This window comes from Labeo rohita, chromosome 8, assembly GCF_022985175.1.
Source record: "Labeo rohita strain BAU-BD-2019 chromosome 8, IGBB_LRoh.1.0, whole genome shotgun sequence".
Classification (NCBI taxonomy): Eukaryota; Metazoa; Chordata; class Actinopteri; order Cypriniformes; family Cyprinidae; genus Labeo; species Labeo rohita.
This window is the reverse complement of record NC_066876.1, coordinates 17295737-17313856: the sequence shown is the minus strand read 5'-3', so window position 1 is coordinate 17313856 and position 18120 is coordinate 17295737. Positions and strand designations below refer to the sequence as shown.

General features: G+C 36.5%; 1 protein-coding gene across 4 annotated transcripts in view; it reads left to right on the top strand.

Moving 5' to 3' along the window:
* The window catches only part of ccser1 (coiled-coil serine-rich protein 1), a 106273-nt gene extending 91558 nt beyond the window's left edge, over nucleotides 1–14715 (top strand). For 2 of the 4 annotated variants that reach the window (XM_051117358.1, XM_051117357.1), the window contains one exon: nucleotides 10021–10260. In XM_051117358.1, the coding sequence (XP_050973315.1) occupies nucleotides 10021–10118 (98 nt within the window). In that variant the 3' untranslated portion in view covers nucleotides 10119–10260. Of the gene's footprint in view, nucleotides 1–10020 lie in introns of all 4 variants that reach the window. The other 2 variants (XM_051117356.1, XM_051117359.1) reach the window with 2 other exon arrangements.
* The last annotated feature ends 3405 nt before the right edge of the window (nucleotides 14716–18120 follow it).

Below are 18120 nucleotides of genomic sequence, written 5' to 3'. Positions count from 1 at the left end.
ATAAAAATGAAATGAATGGATTAATGAAAAATATGCATTTAAGTAGTTTGAGATTGACAGAGGGAGACTAACATCCTTTGCAGTGCCTCATTTCTTTTTTTGATTCTCTGATTAGTCAGAATGCTTTGCAGAAAGATGTTGTTGAACACAATTATTTAAGAAATAAGTTGAAACGTCTTTAACAGAATCATATACAGTACAGTCAAACCAAAATGTATTCACACACCTGCAACATTTCATGCTTTAGTACAGTTTATTCGCTTAGTTTAGAAAATGGTAATAAAATATGACAAGAACTCAGCGTTAAACTGTGTTAGAACAAATTAATCTTGATAATGTCAGATAACTTTAATAGGAAGGTATGTAATGGATTAAAAACAACCAAAAATTCAGACAACTGTTAGAATGACAATATTTACACAGCTGTCAGTATTTTGTTGACCAATTATTAAGCAATGCTTGATTTTTGTTCAGTTCGTGGTGTAAAAAGCTCACATTGGCAATTAAAGAAAAAACACTTAAGCAAAACATGGTCAGGTCAAAATGTCTGAATAATTTTTGGTCCCAAATTTGTATCAGTTTTACTGGCAGTCCACTGTATGAAGAATTTTTGGGTGTAATATGTCACGGTTCAGTTCATTTTGCTATCCTCACTTAGAGGATACAAAAAAGAACTATAGTGTCTTGCAATAATAAAAAAAAATATCTGGTGTCTGAATAATTTTTGGTTTTACTGTACCATTGATTAACAACCTATTGTTATAAGTTATTGTTAAAAACTATTTCTCTATGGGAAAAATAATTGGTATTTTTAATTCCAGAGCTGACAGTTGCCCAACATTGTAATTCAAAGAAAGCATTCTAGGAAAGGAAAGGAAAGAAAGAAAAGGACATGATGTGTGGTCAAGTACTTGGAATTTCCAAGTGCGCGCACACAGCAGTCGAAAATGCTGCCATTTTTGCAAGTCATGGTATTGAAGATGCCAGTACATTTGCAATTCCTGCCAGTACCTTTGGGTTACAAGTTCAACTCTCTAACCATTAGGCCATGACTGCCCCGGGAAACAAGTGTTCTTCTCTCCTGTTCACAAAATTTATGATGAAATATTAAAACGAAATACACATTTTAAACTTCATGTAAGTTTTGAAAAATGAGAGTGCCATCATTTAAGGCACTCTCAATTCAATTCTGGCGCACAACCCTGGGTTTGGTGTGTGCGAATGTGAAACTTGTATACAGTTCAAAAACCAAGTTATTACTGAATCATTTGCATTTCAGACAAAATTGGCCAATTAGTTGGAATACTTCACTCTGCTTCCACTCTCTGTGAATGGGAATGATGTAAACAGTGAAACGTCCCAGTGCTATTGGACTAAACATCAGCGCTTTTGAAATATTGTTCTGCCAATCAAATTAGAGTAACCGTAACGATTCTGTAATTTGCGGTTTAGTCATGCAAATGTTGTTTTTGCTGCATATTTTAATTGAAATTCTCCATTTTCTATATGAATTCTTCCCACGTAGGCCGAGATGTTGACGTCCACGTGGATTAAGTCATGTTAGCGTGATACAAATTCCTCTGCCGTGCCATCGCAGGTGACTTATTTAGCTTGAGGACGAGTGTCCTCGTATACTTTTCACACCTGACATAAAAGTCCAGGACCGGGCCACTGCAGAACAGGTCATCACATCGATTTTAGCTCGAGTCCTCAGCCCAGCTCGGCATTAGCAGCCGTGAGAGGATGACAGTTCACCTCTCCACAGAGTGACACCACAGCAAATGGATCCCAGCGGACGAGATACAGAAAACAATACAGCCCGAGGGCTCTCAGACCTTTGGCACCGTGAATCATATTCAGCCTCCACGCCACCATCGCCCCAGATGGAGCGAAAATTATGCATCCTGCCAGGTTGCTTCTGGACTGCTCAGAAAGCCTTACAAAGAGCGTTATTTTTGTCCATCACACTCGGGGACTGCAAATCACTGTGAATGTTTTGGTGTGGTTGAGTAGAACCAACTGAAGCAGAAGGTGCTTGTAGGTTTCTTCCAATGCTTTGTGTGTTTCATCATGTTGAAGTTGTGTGACACACGTTGTTACGGAAAGCCACACGCAAACTTACTTCATGGAGCTGACGGTCCTTAAACAGGCAGCTGCGGCTTTTACGACGACACCCAGGCAGCTGCAACAATCTCATCAGCTTTTGAAGACATCTGCCACCTTATCTGATAGAAACTCAATTTATGAGTTTTTTTTTGTCTCTTTCCTCCCTTCATCTCTTGCGCTCTCACTTGGATTTTTTTTTCCCCTCGCATCTTGATATATATTTCCCGTTATTGTTTATCCAGGTCCTGTGCTGTCAGAGAGAACAAGACAAGGACTGTAAAGAATCTTATCTTCCCTAAAGCTGACAGCTGTTGAAGGGGCTCAATAGGGGGGAAAGCCTTTGAAGTGTGTTCAGTTACTCCACACATCAGATTCAGCCTCCATCATGCCTCATCATCTAGCAACAAGGCTCACACGAAACTCGCACGCCCGCTCTTACGTTGTCTTTCAACTCCTCTTGTTTCTCCTTCACATCTTCACCGTCTCTTTTTTTTTTTTTTTTTTTTTTTTTCCCCTCTGTGCCGCCATCCATTTTGTTTTTATATTTTTCGGGAGTCTGTTTTTCAGCTCTCAAATATCGATCGGTCTTTCTCAGTCGATCAGTGTTTCAGCACATATAAACGTGCGCACTCTTTCTACAGCTGACATTTCTTTCTCTTAATCCGTTCACAGAGGAACAGTGGTGTACGGATTGCTCTGAATGCATCTGCCGAACGATTAGTCAGTTAGCGAGCTCAACTAGGTTATCTAGATTTTCTTGTTTGTTTGTTTTTGGCAAGGGGGTAAGCAAGGATTCGTAACTTCTCAGAGGGGATTTTTAGCATGCTGAGAGCGCCTTATGTTTTAATGTGCTGTCAAAAGGCCTGTGTAACAAATCTATCAACTTGAACAATAACTTTCAGGGCAGTTACTGTCGGAATTCAGATCATTTGATGTTCATTTGTGCGGTTACGCATAAGCTGTAGGGCTTTGGGTTTTTTTTGTGTGAACTTTGATGGTTTGGTACGAGGTTGTGTCATTATCTGTCAATTTTCAGACTGCTCTGTTTTTTTTTTTTTTTAATAGAGATATTACATTTACATTTATTCATTTAGCAGACGCTTTTATCCAAAGCGACTTACAATTGAGGAATACAAAAGTGATTTATCATAAAGAGGAAAATGAAAATACAGGAAGTGATCGTAATACAAAGTTTCATTGTTCAGATTAGTACAAGCTAGACAGGAACGGAGTAAGGAATGAGAAAGCAATGTCTTTTTTCATTTTTAATATTAGGATGCAGTCAGATGTTGATGAAACAGATGAGTTTTCAGTTGAAAATGGTCAGGGATTCAGGTTTTCGGATGAGGGTGGAAAGATCATTCCACCAGCCAGGAATGGTGAACGAAAATGTTCTGGTGCAGTGTATCACAACTATGTCGATCAATGGCTGATAATTTATATACAGTGTCATCCAATACTCATAATAATAATAAAAAAAAGTTAGTGTTGTTACAGTGTAAATATACATTTAGGTACTGAGTAATAGTAATTAACTACACAATACTTACTATATAGTTAGAGTTAGGGTTTGGCTTAGGGTTACTTGCATGTAATTATGCATAATTAATTGTTGTTATTATAATAGTAATTACTTGTAGCTTATAACAAGCATACCTTGAAATAAAGTGTTAACCTTTTGCTGTCATCTAATGCTCACTTAAAATCTAAAAAAAAAAAAAAAAACCTATTTAATAGCTAGAATTATTTAATAATAATATAATAACTTAATAGTGTGGTCTTTAACTAATCTCAAAATAAATATACATTTTAAATATTTTTGTATTTTTATATATATATATATATATATATATATATATATATATATTAAAATTGACTGGAATTTAATTTTTAATTGGAATTTAATTTTAAAACCATATACTAGTTTGGGGGTAGTAAGTTGGTTTTCTTTTTTCTTTTTTTTTAATACATTTATTTAGCAATGATTCATTGATCAAAAGTGACTGTAAATGCATTAATAATGTTACAGAAAATTTCTGTTAAATAAATGCTTTTAAAATTCCTGTTCATCAAGGAATCTTGAAAGAAAAGAAAAAAAAGTGTCATGGTTTATGCAAAAATATTTTAGCAACACAGCTAAGATAGATACTAATAGTATATTAGTATATTACACTGCCCTCCAAAAGTGGGGTTTTGGACAATATTTTTGATTTGTGATAATTTTGCACTGATAAAGGACAACACAAACTATGAAAACATATTTTATTACATAAACAGTTTACACATAGAAAAAAAAAATAATTGTCGATTCATCAAAATATCCAGCATTAGCAGCTATTACAGCTCTGCATAATCTGGGCCTAAATTCACTGTATTCTAAACTTAATTGGCAATCAATTGTTGAAGCTATTAAGGTGTGCTGACCCAAAAATCTTTTAAAAACCTGGGCCAAGTTTAATGCAGTATCCAGGCATCACAGCTGGCAAAGGGGCATGTCTGACTTTGACATGTATATATTGCCATTATTATGTAATCAAAATGAAAATTATTATTGCTGGTCTTCAATGATAATGTCAACTTACTTTAATGTATTTGCACCAAAAAATGATTGATTTGATGTATTTATGCTGGTATCATCCAAAACCACACTTTGCTAGGGGTGTTTCCAAACTTTTGGAGGGCAGTGTATATCAATATATTAGAATGATGAAGGATCATATGACACTGAAAAGTAATAGCTGCTGAAAATTCAAATAAAAATAACCACATAAAAAAATGTACAAGTAACTTACAATGACAAGTGACTTACAACTTAAAAACAAAAAATTACTTTAAAATATACATTGCCGTTCAAAAGTTTAGAATCAGTAAAACTTGCAATGTTTTTTTTAAAGAAGGCTGTGCATCAAGGCTGCATTTATTTGATCAAAAAAACAGAAAAAAAATCTGTAAAAGTGTGAAAGGTTTTTACAATATAAAATAATGGTTTATAATGATGATACTTTAAAATATGATTTATTCCTGTGAAGCAAAGCTAAATTTTCATCAGCCATTACTCCAGTCTTAAGTGCCACACGATCCTTCATAAATCATTCTAATATGCTGATTTATTATTAGAACTCAGCATATAAAAAGTTAAAAAGAACAGCATTTATTCAGAATAAATACAAGTCTTTGCTATCTTTTTTATTTTTTTTTTTTTTTATCAACACATCCATGCTGAATAAAAGTTTTGATTTCTTTCAAAAAAGAAAGAATAAAAATGTACAGACCCCAAACTTTTGAACGGTATTGTATATATTGTTAGAAAATATTTCTATTTTATATAAATGCTGTTCTTTTTAACTTTTTATCCATGAAAAATCCTGTAAAAAGTATCACAGGTTTCAAAAAAATATTAAGCAGCACAACAGTGTTTTCAACACTGATAATAAATCAGCATATTAAAATGATTTCTGAAGGATCATGTGACACTGAATACTGGAGTAATGATGCTGAAAATTGAGCTTTGATCACCCGAATATATTCTATAATGCATTTTAAAATAGAGAAACATTCTTTTACATCATATAATAATATTTCATAATATTTTTTTCTGCAATTTTGATTAAACAAATGCAGCCTTGATGAGCTGAGAAACTGACGTCTACTGACCCCAAACTTTTGAACGGCAATAAAATAGAAAACATTTCAAATGTAATGATATTTACGTTACCGACCACAAAATATTAATGTCAGTGTACATCATGTGTCTTCCGTGCTTATTTTTGCATTCATTCACCCTGTAAACCATCACATTAACGCTATTACTTTCACACTCTTTACTACAACATCATATCACAACTAGATCATGCAGACAGCTCAGCTGTCTTTAATAATTAATTAGTTTTAAATTATGAAAATCTGTCTTTTTTGCACATCCGTACAGAGCTCATATGTCAAAGCGCGCCACAAGGTGCTGAGGCAGACTGGCAGTTGTGCTAGCCCATGAGCCCATTAAAAGTATTCAGGGGCGGTTTGTAATCAGCCGCTGGCGAGGAGGACAGCCATTTGTCTTTAAGCACCCTCAGACTGTGGCACTTCATCCTCTCTCGCTTTCTCTTTCTCTCTCTCTTTCTGAAAGCCACTCTTCATCATCTTAGGTTCAGACGGATGGAGTTTCAGGAAGTACGGGCAGACAACATGCTTCTCTGCCCCTCATTGGCGGAATATAGAGCCTAGCATCTGGGAGACGCTGACAAAAGATAGCAGCACGCTGTGCTCCGAAATGCGCTTAATTGTTTACCCTCGCTTTGTTGTTGTCTGATTGAGAGTGATTACAAAGGTGCGTTTCGGTATATTTAACGCGAGTTTTATTCGGAAAGATGAATAGACGAGCGTACTCCTCTAAATACGCTCTCGCCACACAAAGTTGAAACTGCTCTGTTCTTTTTTTATCATGTTTATTTGAGAAAACCTCTGTGTCTGTGAAGCAAGAGATTCACATTGTCTATTTATTTTACATGATTCCGGAGGAGAAAAAAAAGAACAACAAAGAAATACATTCTTGTCTGTCGAGACTGACGAGATGTGCCGCGGAATTGTTTTCCCTCCCCAAACATATTATTTTTTCTGAGAATATGAAAGCGAGCCGTGCTTGCTTGAGTGGATTTTTTTATGTAATACATAACCAGATATCTGTATGCTGCTTTCAGTTATCAGTCCAGTACTATACATAATACACAAGGATTACTGTCCATTGCCTGCGGCTTAGACGGCGTGCCTCTTCGCAACAGTTGCTTGTTGCGCACGCGTGCGTGAGCGTGTGTGTGTGTGTTTGTAGGTGTGCTGAAGTGTGGAAAATGAGTAGGCTGAATCCTGCTACTTCCAGCCTACTGCATATAATCAGCCGGAGGGCTTTTAACAGAAGCGTGCCATTAGCACAGGACCAGCTTCTTCACAAGCTAATAAAGACCCAAATGGATTACGACCGTTAAATCAGTCTGATTTACTCTGGTCGCTGTTTTTCCACTGGATGACTCTGTAGTTGTGTGTGTGTGCGTTTCTGGCCTTTTTCCAGTGCAGGTACCAAACTTCTCTCTCTCTCTCTGTCACCATCTGATGCATTTATGTCTGCTAGCGCCTGCATTTGTACTGTGAATGCCGCAGAGTGCGTACTTGAGAGGACACAGACATTGTAAATCCAGGCTCCGGTCCCCAAACACCCGCTGCTTAGCATGGTTTCTGTAAAGAGAGGCCCAGCAGGTTATGTGAAAAGGTGTTTTTTGTGTGTGTGTCTTTTTTTACTTTTTGGTACAAATAAGTGGATCCGAATATTTTTAGTGAATAATGGCTGAGCGTATAAACAGAACTGTAAAAAATAGTCTTCTGTAAGTCTTAAGTGCTGTTTAACCCTTTAACTGTCAAGTTTACTTCACCAAATAAATCCTAATCTAATCATGACAAACTATACATTTTTGGAAAGGTCTAAGACTCCTAAATGGATATTTTACCATATTTTTGTGTTAGAGATTACGTAGGAAAAGTAATAGATTAGTATATGTCAAGAGTGCCACTTCAAAAATCTACGTCTGACCTTTGTCACAAAAGACTTTCTTCATTGCCTTTTTCCCTATCACACATTAGATATCATAAGAAATTATATATCGGCTCAAAACTTCAAATCTCAAAATTCATCATTTGAAAGGCATTTTAAAATCAGACATTGCATTACCATGGAAAATGTACATCAAAATCATATTACAAAATGTTTTCATTCATGAATTATAAAAATTTAAGTCTGGATAGTGCATTTTTATGTCTGTGTTCAAAAATGGGTGTGACAGTTAAAGGGTTAATGGTAGAATAAATTCAAAGAACTATAAATAATTAAATAAGTCGTGAGCTAAAGATGATCTCAGTAACTATGTATTGATTAATTAATTTATATTAATAAATAGAAATATTAAGTAGGAGCAAGTTACTGGTCAAGGCACAAAAATAAAAACTATTTAATCAACTGTTTATTTATTTAATTATTTAAAAAAAAATTGCAACATCCATGTTAAAAATGTAGTTTGCCAAAAAAACATTCTGAAAATTGCTCACCCTCACGTCGTTCCCTATGAAATCGGTTTTATTTTTTTTTCCAAATTCTGTTAAAATTTTTCTGGATTTATTTTTTTCCATTTTAATTTTTCTGGACTTTTTTTGTTTTGCTTTGTTTTTAATGGTTAAATGACATTTTATTAATCAAAAAGCAAGTCTAATTAACTAAAATTATGTAACTTGTACAATTTAACATCAATTTATTAAAAGTTTAACAAAAATTACATGTTTAGGGCCCATTGAAATGTTTTTTTTTTTTTTTTTCTCACCTTCTGTTTTGTTACCACATTCAGTTTAAGCATGTCTAGTTATTTGAACGCATAAACACAATATATTTACAATTTTTAATTTCTTCTGGTTATCAAATGAAAGCATAAAATATTATTTTAATTATTTTATTATTATTTTAAAATACTAGTCGATTTGATTTAAGTGTAATGACCTACTTTTGATTAATTCATCCAAACTTTTAAATTACATGATATTCCGCTATATAGTAAATTCCATTTTTAATTCCATGATTTGTCCACGTTTTCTGCGTCGTTGAAATCCTATGGCCCTATAAGACCTTCATTCATCTTCGGAACACAAATTAAAAAATTTGTGATGAAATCTGAGTGGTTTCAGTAACGGAACTTTTGTTTTCTTTCCACACAAAAAGAATTGCAACAATACTCTTTTCTGGGCTTTGAACGTGGCAGTTGCATTGCTATTTATGGAGGGTCAGAAAGCTCTTGGATTTCATCAAAAATATCTTAATTTGTGTTCCGAATATGCACAAAGGTCTTACGGATTCGGAACGACGTAAGGGTGAGTTATTAATGACAGAATTTTCCTTTTTGGGTAAACTGTCTCTTTAAGGCCAAAAAATAAAAAGTTTTTTAGTTTGATAAGTATAGTTCATAGTTTAAAGAATAGTTCTAAAGTGATTAAATATTCAATGTAATATAATGTGTGCAATATGATTTATAACTGAAAGAATACTTACCAGTAAGCATCAAGTAAAACATCCTGTTGTTATATAATTCTGCTATCTAAAAATACAAAGCTTGCACATAAAGCTGTGGCTATAAAAACCAGTTTGAACCAGATATTGGGTTTGGCTGTGCTGTGTTTGAACTAGAAGTGAAGAATGGATTGTTTGTGAGCTTATTTAAAGAAATAGTGTTGCATCCAGGACCTATTTGAAAGTGTAAGGTATTACGAAAGACGTTTCGCACAGTAAATGATAAACTAGGTTCAGCGCACGAGATGCATATCTCCTTTCTCACCTGCATTGGAATGTGCGTTTCTCAAGTCCTCGCACGGATTCCTCCCCATAATGTACGAATTCAATTACAGCCTCTATTTTAAATTCAATTTCACGTCACAGCTGAAGTTCCCACATTAGCCACATCACACTTAATTAGGTTTCCTCACTTAGTGAAATGCCGATTAGCATCAAGTATTACTTTCTGGCTGCCAGCTCAGTCTGAGTTACACGTTGAGTTACAGCATGAATCAAACAATCGCTCTTTAGTTTGCAGCTAATTTCTTTTCGTGCGCAATATTTCCCCTGCATTGTGAGTAATAGAGGGCCGGTTATGTAAGGAGGAGGCAGCGTTGTGTGCAAAATGAACAGGTGGCTCAAGCTCCTCAGCACAGACTTTTTCTCGTGCCACCTCCCCACAATGTGTGCCTTTGGCCTCCTCTTCCTAAAAAAGGCAAAGTTCCAGTTGGTCTGGAAACAATTAGAAAAGGTTCTAGACTGCCAAGGAATCTTTGTCACTATGTCAGCAAACTAAGTGGCTTAATTTTCCCTCTCTTTTTCATCTTTTGTTTCAACAGGCAATCCATCCAAGTCGACCCACAGGCCAAAACAGCAACATTCCCAGCAGCAGCAGCCTCACAAGAGAGCGAAGGTCGGCTCGAACGTCCGCTGCTGACCAGCACAGTCGGTCATGTGAGGAGAGGGCTTGCAGCAATGGCGGAGGAGGACTGCGGAGACCTGAAGGTGGGCAGTCCATGTCTGAGGTACCCGGGCCCCGGAAGACAGAGCACTCGGGGCCGTCTCAGATCCCCCGGGCCGTGGCCGGCAGCAGCGTGAGCCTCCCCAGCAAGGCCAGTCCCTCACGCAGCCTGTCCTCGGACAGCGAACGGGGGCAGAGGAGCGAGCGAGGCCCTATTCCCAGGCTTCAGTCCTCCTTTACCGGCCGTCTGGGTCAGCCGCCCCGTGGGCCTCTGTCTTTACACATGTACAGCCGAAAGAACGTCTTCCTACAGCACTCGCTCCATACAGCCGAACTGCAGGCTCTCGCTCAGCAGGACGGTTGAAAACACACACACACGCACATCCCGAACACTGACACATGCCTCAGATGGATACGAATTCAAGGTGCAGTTCCTCAGTGGCCACGAGTACCTTCAGACCCACGTGTACTCGGTTACATTCAAGGCTATTTTTTTCCTTCAAACCTCAACCGAACTTTAACCGCACAGTGAGTCTCTTCTTAGAGTAATCAGTAAAGTAATCATCTATATTAAGTGTCAAAACCAATCCGTCGTCTGCACTACTTAAGCCTTTTTGAAGAAATAGTATATGCTGCTCCGATAAGTACTTTAGATTGACGGTCCAATTAAGGTGAGAGATTCACTCGCAACACTATCGCATTGTACAGTTCTGCTAAAATGTTAAAGACGATGTTGACATTTTGGCTTCCATTGTATCATTAGAAGAAATCCAGGGTCCAACATTAATCCTTGCCAAGACTCAAATTCAAGCAAGTTTTGGCAAGTTAATTTATCCATGATGGTTTATATTGAACTGTAAGACCTTTGTTGCTGTCAGTGATCAATTAAATGTCGGATCTAAATTTCTGAATATCCATTTGATGACAAATTACTGTTCAAATGTGTGGGGTCACAAATATTTGTCTTGAAAGAAGTTTCGTACGCTCACCAAGGCTGCATTTATGTGATTAAGAGTGTGATAAACAGTATTTTTTTTTAATGTATTATACTTCAAAATATTTTAATATATTTTAAATTGTAATTTATTGCTGTGATGGCAAAGCTGGATTTTCAGCAGTAATTACTCCAGTTTTCAGTGTCACCTGATTTGAAACCTGATTTTTATGGACCATTTGAAAGAATAATTATTTTGAAATATGAATCCTATGTAATATAAACATGTGTCCTGTCACTATTGGATATATTAAATGCATGCATCCTTGCTGAATAAAAAAAAGATCTCATTAAAAAAACATTCTGTCCCCAAACTTTTGAACAGTATTATGTGATATATGTGACAATGAACCACAAAAGCAGTCATAAGGGTCATTTTTTTGAAAATTATACAATAAGCTTTCCATAGATGTATGGTTTGTTAGGATAGCATATAATTTGGCTGAGATACAAATATTTAAAATCTGGAATCTGAGGGTGCAAACATATCAAAATATTGAGAAAATCACCTTTGAAGTTGTCCACATGAAGTTCTTATCAATGCATATTACTAATTAAAAATTAAGTATTGATATATGGGTCATTCTATAATTAGGGGTACATTTTAGAATTTGATAATGTGAAGAAAACGTTTTCCTTTTTCCCAAAAACCCAAACATGTTCTTACATAGCTGCTTTGAAACAATCTATATTGTATAAAGTGCTATATAAATAAAGGTGATCTGTAGAAATATGTGCATAAAATACCGTCTGTTTGCTACTGTTCACCATGTTACCTTTACCGGGTAACACAGTTGACAGGTAACTTAGTTGACTTTTTTTTGGGCTTATACTCAACATGGAAGCATATGGTATGTTTAGAAATATATTTTTATAAACAAAACTTAAATTGTCTTGTCTTGTTAAAATTTGCAGCAATAATACAACAGTGTAACACTGTTGACAGTCAGTTAACCTAGTCTTGACAGGTTTGCTAGTTTAACCAATATTAGGGGAAAGAGAGAGAACACAACTGCTAGTGTTTCATCCATGAGCTTCTAGAGGAAATATCATTATACTGTGCAAATTATGCGAGAATTCCTTTTTGAGAGGGATTTCTAGTGGGTAACTTAGTTGACAGTGGTTTTGTGGACGCAATAAAACAAGTTATATCACAGTAAACACTTGTTATTTTTGAAGCACATATCCAGATGTATTGATAACCTAATCTAACTGAAGGCAAAACTATGAAATTAATTTATATTTGAGGTAATTTTCATGCTTAAATGCAGAGTAGAATGAGCAACGTTACAAAATCGGACAGCTGAATACCAGGGTTATATGTGATATGAACATCATTTTTGAACAAAAGACATGGCTTTTTCAACATGTAGTATGATATAATTGTGTACTAGAAAATTAAGCAGGGCTTAAAAATATACCTCATGGATACTTATGACTGGTTTTGTGGTCCAGGGTCACATATGTTGAACGTTACTCATATTAAGCCACCATAATCAAAAAACTGTGAACAAAATGGAAGATGTGAAAAACTAGTAAATGTGAATGAGGAAAAAAGACTAATTTTGTACTGGTCATAAAAACACCGCTTCATGGCGAGTACCAACATTTTTTGGGGGGCTGGTAGATTTTCTTAATTCACCTGCCAATAGTGTGCCAAAAAGTTAATTTTGGACCCTGTGCAACCTTTATTAAAGTTTCCAAAACCTTAAGTCTTAGACTCACAACTATAGACTTACTTGTTAGATGAAGCCCAATTAGTAGTGATGTTTATAATAGTAGGTCACACAAATAGCCTAGCACGTTGTTTTGCACCAGCAAACATGACACTGAAGATCCATGCATATATTGCCAAATCAATCCTGAGTCAAAGACATGACATTGAAACTCTTGCTGCCGGTGAGAATTACCCACATGTTGTCAAACCCCTTTCAGGGAGTTTAACACTCATTAGCCTCTTCTAATTGCAAACTGCTCTCTTTCTTTTTTTTTTTCATTTTTCTTTTGCGGTAAACAAAATATCAAAGCTTTTTTCACACTGGAGATAAGCTAAACTAAGTTTGATAGCCCTTGTGGAAGAACTAAGTGAGAGTCGTAAACACTTAGATGGGCCTCAAGGCAGCTGGACTTCAAGAAAGAAATGCCCTTCATTAATCAAAGAAAGGGGAATACATTATTACATTTGACATAGGTGAGACTTTGAATTTTATTAAAAAAAGATGGTAAATATATTTAATTAAACATCAACTTCAATAAGTTTTAAACTGCCATAGATGGCCTAGTACACACTCTCAAATGAGGAATGGCCTCGTTTTGGTAGCGTTGGGTTAACGTTGGTGTAACGTTGGGACGGCGTTGACCCGGCTTTGCGGATCAGGAGCTCAAGCAAGGACGCATGGAGGAGAAGGAAACCCTGAAGAAACGCAGTCCCATCCATCCAGCAGGTCTGCTCCCTGAGGTCCAGTGCTCCAATTTCAGCAATCTGTTGGGAGCACCATCACTTCCTCTCTCTCTATCTCCTTCTCCCTCCCAGACCTACTTCCAGCTCTCTGTGTGATCAGGCTCAGGGAGAGAAAGACTTTAGCACGGTCTCGCCACTACATCCTCCGATATTAAAATTTCACTCCTTAAACTGGAACGTGTTTGTCTTGTTGAAGATCCAAAATCAAAACTTAATATATAATATACAATTTAAGTGAAAGAAAATTCTGTCATGAATTACTCACCCTCATGACGTTCCCAAAACCCGTAAGATCGTTTATCTTCAGAACACAAATTAAGATGTTTTTGATGAAATGGTCATTTCTAATATTTCTTTTTCCGTTTTTAAATCGGCCTAATTCATCCATCTTTTGTTTGCAAGGCAAACAGTTAATTTTGGACCCTGCTTACAGTATTTCGAAATGACCTCAGGAGAGCAGACTGCTGTTAGTCAGCCAATTTGAGACAGTTCAGCCCTCGATAACTGCGGTCAGCAATACTGTTTAAATTCTGTGTGGGTGCCAGTTTGTGACTGGTGAATGTTAAATGCGTGTTCCCAGAGGCAGGAATTGTCCTTGTTCCTTCCTGAGCCTCCCTTGTGTCTTTGACACATGACTTTAAACTACACGTTTGAGCCATGACGCCTGAAGGACGAACATTTAAACGGACTTGAATATGCGAGATCATGGAACTCATGGATCTCAAGTGACTCAATCATTGACATGCCTATATGTGCCGTCACATTTCTGAATTCAGAATTCTTTATCATTCAGTAGATATTTATTTGGCCTTATTTATTATGTGATATTGTAAATCGACTATCAACTTAGGCTTTTATTTGTCTGTCTGAACTCTTTGTATCAATGCATAGAAAATTGTCTTCGTTGCAGATACTGTTGCTATTACGAAATCATCTCTTAAATCATTTTTTCTTTTTTTCATCAGTATGTACAGGGTTTGCATAACAATGGCACTTTCAAGAGATTTAAACCCAAATGAGATTTGAAATTACCTTTATCTGTATCTTTTCTCTCACTGGTGGTTTTCATTATGATGTTCCTGATTTGCACCAAATGTAATATATTCATTCATTAAAGACCGATATTTAAAAAAAGAAATGAGTTTTGATACATGTAAGCCCTAGTTTTGGGTTTACGAGGATGTTTTCTATATTTAAGCTTTTCTATTCCAAAGGATTAGTTCACTTCCAGAATAAAAAAAACTGTTAATTTTACTTACCCCCATGTTATCCAAGATGTTCATCTCTTTCTTTTTTCAGTCGAAAAGAAATTAAGGGTTTTGAGGAAAACACTCCAGGATTTTTCTCCATATAGTGGCCTTCAATTGGAGCCAGTAGGATGAAGGTCCAAAGTGCAGTTTTGAAGGACTCCAGCCAAGGAATAAGGGTCTTATCTAGTGAAACGATGATTAAAATGACCAATCTTTTAGCTAGGTAAGACCCTTATTCTTCGGCTGGGATTGTGTAGAGCTGCACTGAAACTGCAATTTGGACCTTCAACCTCTTGGCTCCCATTGAAGTCCAATATATGGAGAACAACCCTGGAATGTTTTCTTAAAAAACTTAATTTCTTTTCAGTTGTAGAAAAAAAGACATGAACATCTTGACATGAGGATAAATAAATTATCAGGAAATTTTTATTCTGAAAGTGAACTAATCCTTCAACTGTTTTTCCAGCAATACACCTGCTCCTTGATGTCTGACACAATTTTTAATGTTCAAGGAGGGTACACTGTAAGCAGTATTACTGTTTACAATCATCATCTCTGGAAACTAGGCAGGAAAATGCTATTGCTTTATGGCCTGCAGCGGTCTACAGCGAGCCTTTTCTCTGGCCTGCCCTTGCTTCTTGGTGAAAAGGTAAAATGGATGTCATCCTTCTCGAAACGTCCTCTGAAAATTGCTTCTTGTGTTTTCTTTAGTGTATTGCATCAGATTATGAGGCTCAAAAGCCCGTGTGTACTTCACATGGTCGCTGTCTATAAATCACTCTCTTTCTCTGATTTTTGTTCAGGCTTCACAGTCCACTTCAACTGTCCAGGTTTCGCAGCACATATCGTTGCTACTCTTAGTCATCCATAACAAGTTTTCTCCAGCTAAAAGGAGGGCAGAAGGAGAGCGTCAACTTCTGGGCAAAAGTAATTGCACTGCTCCGCAGGGAGGAAAGCCGGTACCATAGAACTCTGGGAATGACAAGTGTTTGTTGTCTTGATGTGGCGGTGGGCTGACTTTGATGCACAGAGGTGTATTTCTCTGTCACTGCTCATCTGTGTCTTCATAAATTTGATGTGGTTATGTATGACATCTGCGTGAGAAATTCTCAAGGATCTTCTCCAAAATCGTTTGTTTCCACTGTTGCCAGGGCTGATTTTCCACAGTCTCTTTTTGAAGTTTTTTTTTCTTGGTCATTCGGTCTTCATCTCTAAAAGGTGTGACTTAAAGGGATATTTTATGTCGTCATTTAGGGCAGTGGTTCCCAAACTGGGGGGCGCGGAGTTATGATAAGGGGGGTGCGGCAAGGCTAGTGTACAGTCAGATGATTTTTATAGAGATTCGAAAGAGATAAATGGCTAAATTGACTTGAATTTTTTTTTATTCTGCAAAAGGGGGGTCCGGCAGAAAAAGTTTGGGAACCACTGATTTAGGGTGTTTTTATACCTTGGAGAATCTGATTGGGAACCCAGTGTGTTCTTCTCTGTGTGTATATATGGCAGTCAAATTCAGCACCAGGGGTCTGCATCAGATCATAGATCTGAATCATCCAATATCTGTTAAGGTGTACTGATAAATTATATATATTTTTGACAACCATAAGTATATCTGATCTGTGGAGCCACCATGCGTCTTCTTTTAATTAATCTTCTGAGCAAAGGTGCTCATCAATGCTATCCACCTTATTTTTCAGTGCGGAAGTAAGCTGGACCGAAGTCAATTATTCCGCTTATACTATGGTTGCCACACCTCAAGACATCGATCAGATGATATATTTCAAGGCGTTTGTCCGTTTTTTTTGTCCTTCCTTATGACGTTATTGTGAGTAGTATTAATTCCTTGCGGATCTCATCCAACGCCTCCGTTGCTGATTCCAAAACGTCATTTTAGACCTAGTAACGATGCTTGAGCCATTGATAGCAGACTAATGAAGTTTAGACAGACAAGCAGACAGACGGAAATAGAGAGAGAGAGAGATTAAGCTAGTGAATTACCTCTGAGTCTATGCATCCCTTAAAAGTGATCGACAGCAGTGTCTCTACTAATGGTGAAACTGTAAGTTCATTTTCTTCACGAATATATATATAATTTTTTCAGCCAACATGTTTTCCCAGAAGATTTATTATAAAGAAAAGGTTTTCATTATGAATTACAGTGCAAACCCACAGATTTCATCTCTACACTGTAAATTACTGTTCAAAACATTGAGTTTGTAGTGTTTTTGAAGTCTCCTATGCTCACTTGGACTGCATTTATTTGATCAAGATGACTGTAAAAATGGTAATACTGTTAGATATTGTTAGAATTTAAAATAACTGTTCTCAAAAATGTCATTTAGTCCTGTGATAGCAAAGCTGAATTTTCAGCAGCCATTATCTTCAGTGTCACATGATCCTTCAGAAGTCATCTTATATGCTAATCTAAAAAGTCCTTATTCAACGACATACTTTCCTTAATTTAATTAAAAAAATAATAATAATAATAAAAAAAAAAGATATACACCCAAAAACAATATACTGGTCATATTTTTTCATACAGTAAAAGTGAAAGGGTCCTGAAGGGATAGTTCACCCAAAAATGAAAATTACCAAATGTTTTACTCACCCTCAAGCCATCCTAGGTGTATAAGACTTTCTTCTTTTGGATGAATACAGTCAGAGTTATATTAAAAATGCCCTGACTCTTCCAAGTTTTATAGTGGCAGTGAATGGCTGTTGAGATTTTGAAGTCCAATAAAGTACATCCATTCATCGTACTCCACATGGCTCCGGGGTGTTTTCGAAGCGAATCGATGCTTTAAAATTTAATAAGAAAAATATTTATATTTAACACATGCTCCACTAAGAATATGCTAGTCTTGCGAGAACCAAGTTTTGTTTAAGCAAAGGAAAACCAGTCTCCTCTCGGCTTGTATCAAAATCCTCCATCATTTTTCTTTAAAAACACTAATTTGTGTTTTGTTTTGCTCTCTCCGTTGCACTTCCACGATCGTCAGCACGTTCACCTATGTCATTCGCTAGAACGCCATTCTCTCATGAACATGCGTACGACATTTAACGGAAGCTAGAGATTATGGTTTATGAACTTTTAAATATGGATTTTGTCTTACACAAACGCATCGATTCACTTCAGAAGGCCTTTATTAACCCCCGGAGCAGTGTGAATCACTTTTTATGATGAATGGATGCACTTTATTGGACTCCAAAATCTCAACAGCCATTCACTGCCATTATAAAGCTTGAAAGAGCCAGGACATTTTTTAATATAACTCC